Source organism: Hesperophylax consimilis, chromosome 11 (genome assembly GCF_061612785.1).
Source record: "Hesperophylax consimilis isolate HC1 chromosome 11, BYU_Hcon_1.0, whole genome shotgun sequence".
Lineage (NCBI taxonomy): Eukaryota > Metazoa > Arthropoda > Insecta > Trichoptera > Limnephilidae > Hesperophylax > Hesperophylax consimilis.
Window position 1 is genome coordinate 14968724 of NC_142846.1, and position 7391 is coordinate 14976114.

Sequence of the window (7391 nt, forward strand, 5' to 3'; positions counted from 1 at the left end):
TTTGATGTAATTTTTTTTTGAAGTGGCGCTACATGGGCTACGCAAAAATATTGATTATGAAAAATGCGTCTTCAGCTGTCAAAATAATTATGTCACGAAATGTCCGAATTTTGAATGTCAGCAGTATCAGTTACTAAACTCCCGATTTCTTCGTCTCAAATCTCATGGTTTCCATACTGCCATCGGCGTACGCGGTTTCTCCTGCTCATAGTGCTTATTTCAACGGCATTGTTCCACTACAGTGTAGTTTTGCAACAAATTATCAGATATTTATGTTGCTTTCTTCTGTTCGTTCTTTCGCAACCGCTGTAAAAATGTCAGAAAACCTTTTGTCGGTAGATTTTGAAGTATTTGGGATTGTCCAAGGAGTATTCTTCCGAAAGGTACTGTGGAAAGACTGGTTTTGTGATATTGCATAAGTTTTCTTTACTTTAATTTTATTATTATATTATGTTTACAGTGCACTCAAGACCAAGCAAAATCCCTTGGACTCAGAGGATGGTGTAAAAATACTCCCGAAGGAACTGTGCAGGGTCAAGTCGAAGGACCTTCAAAAGAATTACAAATAATGCAAGTAAATATTCTGCTAAAAAATGATAAATCGAAACTTCAATTTTTTTATATCTCCGAAAAGAGAAAACAGGGATAAGTCGTCTGACAAATAATTGTGTGAATAGAAAATGGTGATGATTTTGTATTTTTTTTACAGGAAAGAGTGGCTTACCAAAACCGGAAGTACCCAGAGCAAAATAGAAAAAGCAGTATTCAAAAATGAAAAAAAGATTGATGAATACTCTTTCAAAGATTTTGATATAATCAGGAGAACCAGATAAATTAATTAAAATTGTTCTTTGAATACTATTTGCCTTCTTTTTTTATTATTAAGTTGATATTTAAATTATTTAATCATTAAAACACTCTTTATCTCTTCATTTTGTCGAATCAGAAAGAAAATTGGGTTATTATTTGGGATCACTGGCCACGCTTAGTAAGATTTTTTTTTAAATAAAACTTTTTGATTCACCTAAATTACTCATTTTCTGCATCTGCATTTGGGAAATTTTGATTTTAACATTCTTATTTTTAATTATTTATTAAATGAATTTTATTATCTCTCCCACAAATATTATGGTTTGAAAATTTTCAATTAATTTAATTTTTTGTTATGATGTTATTCAGTGATAATTATTCCAGAAAACCAGAAGAGTGAATACCTGGTAGATATTTATTTATTATAACTAATAAAATGCAGAATAAAAACAATTTCAATGGTTGTTGTCCGAGACATGGACAACATCAATAAGAAACTACAATGAAAAATATTATAGCTTGAAAATATATTTATATAGGTCAACAAAAGCTGAAGCCTGTGACCGACTATATACTATATTTTCGTGGCTTGGCCGATAGTTGATTTATGGCTTGGCCTATTTCAGCATAGATTCCCTTGGTAGTATATGACGAGCGATATGCTGAAATTACCAAGCAACGATACGTATAGCGGAGTCGCTTACCTGATTCTGAAGATTTGAGTTTTATTATATATTATACGTAGTGTACAGAACATGAAAAATTATTTTATTGCATTTAATTTTAATTGCGGTTAAAGCGAACACTTGCAAGTTTGATGACCCCCTTTTCCAAATCATAATATTTACCAGTTGAAAAATATATCAATCTGTTACCAGGCGGCAAAAAGACTGAATCTAACATGAAACAGTTCGATAACCCTATTTTCTAAAACGAAATTAAAATATAGACAAAGCCAGTCGCTGGGCGAAATATTATTGGCACTAAAAATACCTGCCTTTTGAAAATCTAAACATATTTTTGCAAGCTGACGTCACACAAACGCTTGTAGAGGACATTATAAATAGGCACCTTATAATAATAATTTGTTTAAATTTTTGTCAAATATAATTTAACCACAAACACAAGATTCACTCAAAATGAAGGATTGGTGGTTCCGAAATGTTCCCATAAATACGGTGAAGGAACCCTAAACTATAAACTTATTACCCTAAACATGCTTCGAGCGAAATGCGGATCTGGAAACCTTATCGTCAATCTGAGCAAAGAGTTGGCCTAACGGCCTAAATACTGTTGGAGTATGGTTGGAGTGTGACATGTGTTGCGTCAAATTTACAGTCATGGCGACTAACGCGAATTTCTCCCACTCCCTTGATACTAACACATTTTGCTTGTTGAACAATTTTTGGGACATCGGGGGTATGTTAACAGCCGTCAAAAGCTCGGACAGTTCAGCAAGTCCAATTCCTGCAGGAGTCATCCATGAGTCATCCCCGATACTGCTGCTACATTGACGTCCATGGTATGTTTAGGTTTTGGGTCGCATGTGTTGACTGTAAATTTGGCGCGACACATGTTACATTCAAACAGTATTTTGGACATAAGGCCAAATCTTTTCTCAGATATGACAATAAGATTTCCAAATCCGCTTCCAAAAGGAGGATGGTCCGATATGGATTTCAATTGGTCAATAAAATAAAAAATGTCGACGATACGTCTTTCTTGTCCTCCTTCGGCTGTATCATTTTTATCTAACCTAGAAAAGCAAAATCAGCGTTAAAAATGGACACCAATTTATGAAAGAATACACTGATTTAAAAACTATTATAAAATTTTGAATGCTTGTATTACTGAAGATTATTTTTTCCCATGAAGCAGATAGTTTGTAGATTAATAATTCATCTCTTTGGAACATATCGTTTATCGATAGTAAAATAACAAACATTAGTAAAATAGATCACTATTTACCACCACTATTTATCACCGTTTGTCAATGCATTGCGAAAAACCACTTCGGTCGATAAGTTTCTTGTTTTTGGCCTTGTTTTGGTTCTTGTTTACGTAGACACGTACATTAGATAAACTGTAAAAAAAAAATAAAGTAATAAATAACAAAATAAATATTTCACAACACAATAATTTCATCGAAAATCTTAAATCCGTTTCACCTTTCTACATTTTCTATATTCTCCTTAAGAGTATAATCCTTAGGTAATGCCTTTTCAGATTGTTCGTGGAAGCTAGAAAAAAATAAAATCATTGATTATAACTGCACTTCAAGTGACCTTTTAAATAACAGTAAAGGGCTCAAATGATTTTATTATTACCTCCGTGCTTTAACATCTTTACAAGACTCGGGCAAAACATTCTGTAGCGGAGTATAGATTTCACATCTGAAACATAATTAAAGAGTTTATTGAAAATAGAACACCTAGGTACGGTTAGTCAAAAAACGCACAATTAAGTTAATGCTGGGTAGAAATTGTACAGTTGACATTCAGGACAGGTTCACTCCCTCCTCATCAAAAAAGACCATCTACACAGCATTCTCAAAGATGATTCAGGGCCTCCTCCCGACATGAAAAATAACATCATTGAATTAAATTAAATTCCCCACAGTTTCAGAACTTTCAATAGCTGTTTTCGCTCGCTCGTTTGTTATTTTTCTAGCTTGCACGTTCAAGTATTATTATTTGAAACAGATGGCCCATATATTATTATTACATATTATATTATATTTCGGACATCGTTGCAGTGTCAATCATTAGAGCAGATGTGAAGTGACGTGTGTGTTTTTGTACGTAGAAAGTTAATTCACAAATAAATCACGATCACATAGGTTATCCTCAACAAGCAAACTAAATTAATAAAGAGTTACCCCGTAATTTCTAATGCATTGGAATTAGTATTATTTCCTAAAGTACGTATTCTGAAAAAAATAAAATAATAATTTTTATACCCTTTTACTACACAATACATAAATAAAAATATGAATTACTAATTTTTATAATAAATTATCGTTTATCGTATTCTGAAAAAAATAAAATAATAATTTTTATAACTTTTTACTACCCAATACATAAATAAAAATATGAATTACTAATTTTTATAATAAATATAAGCTTATAAATCAAATATTGTATTTTTTTCTTCTCACCTATTAGCAGAGGCGGATTTGCCCTTAGGCCTATGTAGGCCCGGGCCTAGGGCGGCCAGATATTAGGGGCGGCCAATCGTGACAAAAAAGACACAGATGATAACAAGAAATTTCTTTCTTAGTACCTAAATATTCTACTTACGAAATAGCGATATTTTATTTATTTATTTATTAATCTTAAGTTAGCTCACATCTTCGTGCGTGCTAATAGTTTTATAAACATATAAACATGTACATTGTTTGGCAAACATAATCTTTCTTTAAATATTTCAATAAAGTCACAAAAAAAGAAACATTTATAATTGAGATAGACATATTTTCTTAATTCATTTTTGAACTTATTAATAGTTTCTATCACAGCAATTTCCTTCAGGATTTTGTTATAGAGTTGAACGGCCTGGTACATCAGAGATTTTTGGGTGCTTGTTTTTTTTCTTGTTGGCAATCTAATTTGCTTAGAATTTCTCGTCCCGTGTCCGTGTATCTCGTTATTGTAATTTATTTTTCTTTTCAGTTCCTTAGACATCATCCCTAAGTTAATTTTATGTATAAAAATAAGTACATTCAAATACACAGTTTGCTTCACCGTCAAAATATTCAGCTCCTTTAACATGTCTCTTATCCGTGTGTATATGTTGCGCTTAAGTATTATTCGCATTGCTTTATTTTGCAGTATTTGCATTTTTTTTATTTTCTCTTTATTGCAGAGAAAAAGAATACTTGAACAGTAATTAAAGTGTATGATATGTAATGATATGCAAGAGCGTGTTCACACACAGCACACAGCGCGCCCCCACGCCCCGCAGCCGCCCTCGCCACACCTATGATGGGTACTGAGAAAGGGGCGGCTACATGGTCTGGGGCCTAGGGCGGCCAAGACTGCAAATCCGCCTCTGCCTATTAGCTTGCATCATGCGTTGAACCCTTTGGAGATATATTCTTTTCTTTGAAATACGAGATGTCTTTCGCGTATTTCCCATCTTTGAAAAAACAATATTTATTAACTGATATACTTTACAAGCGTAAAATTATCTTTATAGGTTCAAATATTTGCACGTAATCGCACGTTTGTAGATCATAGAACGTTGAACGACACGTCTGCTCACAAAGCCCTCGAGTTGGCGAAAGAAGATTTGCAATGAAAAATAGGTTAATCTTGTAATGATCTGCCCTTTTTACTTCAAACTTTTCCTTCTCTTCTTTCTACGATAATTTTCCTTAAGTCCCGTAGGTAACTTTTCCATAAGGCTTTGGTTATATATATATCCGGGGAGGGAAGGTCCTCCCTGCCGTCTTTTCTTTATTACACACCCCTTCAAGAGTGTACATCCTAGTTTGTCTACGTGACGTACGACCTTGAACGTACTCATTTCACGTGACGGTTCAGTATAAAAAAGGCTTCACCGAACGTTGTGTTGGTTTTTTGTTTCTCGGTTTAGAAACCTAGTTATTTATGTATGTGTGGTATCCCTTGGTTCTTTTGAGATAGAGTGAGTTGAATCCATTACCGCTGTGTTTTAAAACCATTTTATAAACCTTATCTTCTAAGTCGCCTGCTCCCCCCCCACTAGCTACTCGATTCTACCTATCGTAGGGTAATGTGAATATAATAAAGTGTTAGATTTTATATATGTGATATACATACGATAAGTTTATGGTGTTAGTTGTCGGCGCCATCCATGTATATATTTTGGGAGGGGAAGGAGAGGAAAGGAAATGAATTTTTTTCAAGCTAAGATTGACTCCTCCTCTTACCAAACAAAACTGATGGATGATAATTTGAGCAAGGCGATCGATATCTGCGTGTCTGGATATCACAACCGGCCGGGTCTCCCCTTGTTCCAAATCGGCAACCTCCACGCCAGAATAAAGAAAACCAGGTCTCATCACCAATTTCAGAATTGCCCCAATCTCAAACACCTCCAGGATAACCTACTTTACTGAGTGTAGAAGGGGAAAGCCATGACATCCCTTGTCACGAATCTAGTCGCGAAAATGTGACACGTAAGGTCCTAAGTTACGAGCCACCTCTAGAAAACATTGTAACTCCCACGCCGTCGGGGATTTACATCCCTTTCTAGGTCAATACATAGATAACACACGACGATCTTGTCGACATTTAGCCCGCTTTTGAACGATAGGTTGTGTGCCTACCCATTCAGCCAATTATCATGTGAGATATATGTAAGGTCTACTCGAAATGCCAAATTTAGGATGAGGACTGTCTGTATTTTAATATTCGGTTCTAGTAATTATTTTATGAGGTTACTAGCATCCTCGTGTATTAGGTATGGGTAACTCCTACTGAATACCTATCCTCTCAGGTAGGTATAAACGGATAATTGGTTTGATTTTTGCATTTAATTTAAAGAGGCTGCCTACCTCTCGAAAGGTACCTGTTGAGAAAAGTTGTTCGGTTGGTAGTTTTATTTCGGAGATTACCATCTCCCTCTTTTGACTTTAGATTTGTTTTTGTGCATCCCAATTCGTAACTTAGAAAGTCAAACAATAGATGAAAAGTATTAAATTAGAAAGTCAAATAACAGAAGAAAAGTTTTCATTTTGTTCCGTCTGGTTGCATCCGATCGCTTTCAATTTGGGACGGCATACGCTAGCAAAACTTCCCCTTTGACTGACTGTACACCGCGCCTTGTCCTATATATGAAAAGGTCGTTGACTCGTCTCTCGCTCACAGCTGATTGACGGTTCGCCTAGCACATCCCTGTTAATGATAACATTATTTGGGCGGCAGGTGTCGTAAACTTAGTTCCTGTACCTCGGTTGTATCCGTCTTTTAAAAAGGTCCTCTGAAATTTAATAAATAATATAAAAAACTCACCCAGTTAGGCACCTCTCATTCTCAGCGTGAAGCTTACCTGGTTACACTATATAGCTAAATCACTTTAATTTTCGACCTCCTCCCTACGCATATAAAAGGGTAATTAAATATTCCTGTAAATAAAATTGTACCTCCCTAATCTGTTAGGATTCGAACCCACAGTTAATAATCTATTTGATTCTCTGGTTTTCGGTCTCCGTGGATAGAATGCCATCTCGCCAAATCAATAACTTAGCCCGATTAAACACTTCCTGCCTTTAAGTACATTCACTCTGTTTTAAAAACGCAATCATTATTTTATTATTTTCATGTTTTTAAGACAAGCAATCTAGTTCGAACTGTATACGAAATCACGTTTAAATCAACACAACTTTATAACACAATCGCGATTGCACAACACCTGGCGCCCCTGAGGTGGGTTTTTACAAAACGGCGCTCTACAAATTATCCAATTATTATTATTGTCATTATTATTAATTGTTTTCCCACTGAGTCGAACCACTTTCACTTCACACAAACACCGGATCAATAATCTTTCACTTTAATTCAATATTCCACAATATTCTCTAATACCATTTGAATTCA

General features: G+C 34.8%; 1 protein-coding gene across 1 annotated transcript; it reads left to right on the top strand.

The window, feature by feature from the left end:
• The first annotated feature begins 55 nt into the window (after positions 1-55).
• Positions 56-873, top strand: LOC149419850 (acylphosphatase-1-like). Its single transcript, XM_089637059.1, has 3 exons — positions 56-383; positions 461-570; positions 710-873. The coding sequence occupies exons 1-3, from the start codon at positions 165-167 to the stop codon at positions 831-833; spliced, it is 453 nt and encodes a 150-aa protein (XP_089493185.1). The 5' UTR covers positions 56-164; the 3' UTR covers positions 834-873.
• Positions 874-7391: the final 6518 nt, after the last annotated feature.

What these genes read in the sequence shown, in the direction of transcription:
- LOC149419850 (XM_089637059.1), top strand. Translation starts at nt 165, where the DNA reads ATGGTTTCCATACTGCCATCGGCGTACGCGGTTTCTCCTGCTCATAGT. An exon ending in AAGGAGTATTCTTCCGAAAG is followed by an intron (nt 384 to 460) that starts GTACTGTGGAAA and finishes TTATGTTTACAG; the next exon opens with TGCACTCAAGACCAAGCAAA. An exon ending in TCAAAAGAATTACAAATAAT is followed by an intron (nt 571 to 709) that starts GCAAGTAAATAT and finishes TTTTTTTTACAG; the next exon opens with GAAAGAGTGGCTTACCAAAA.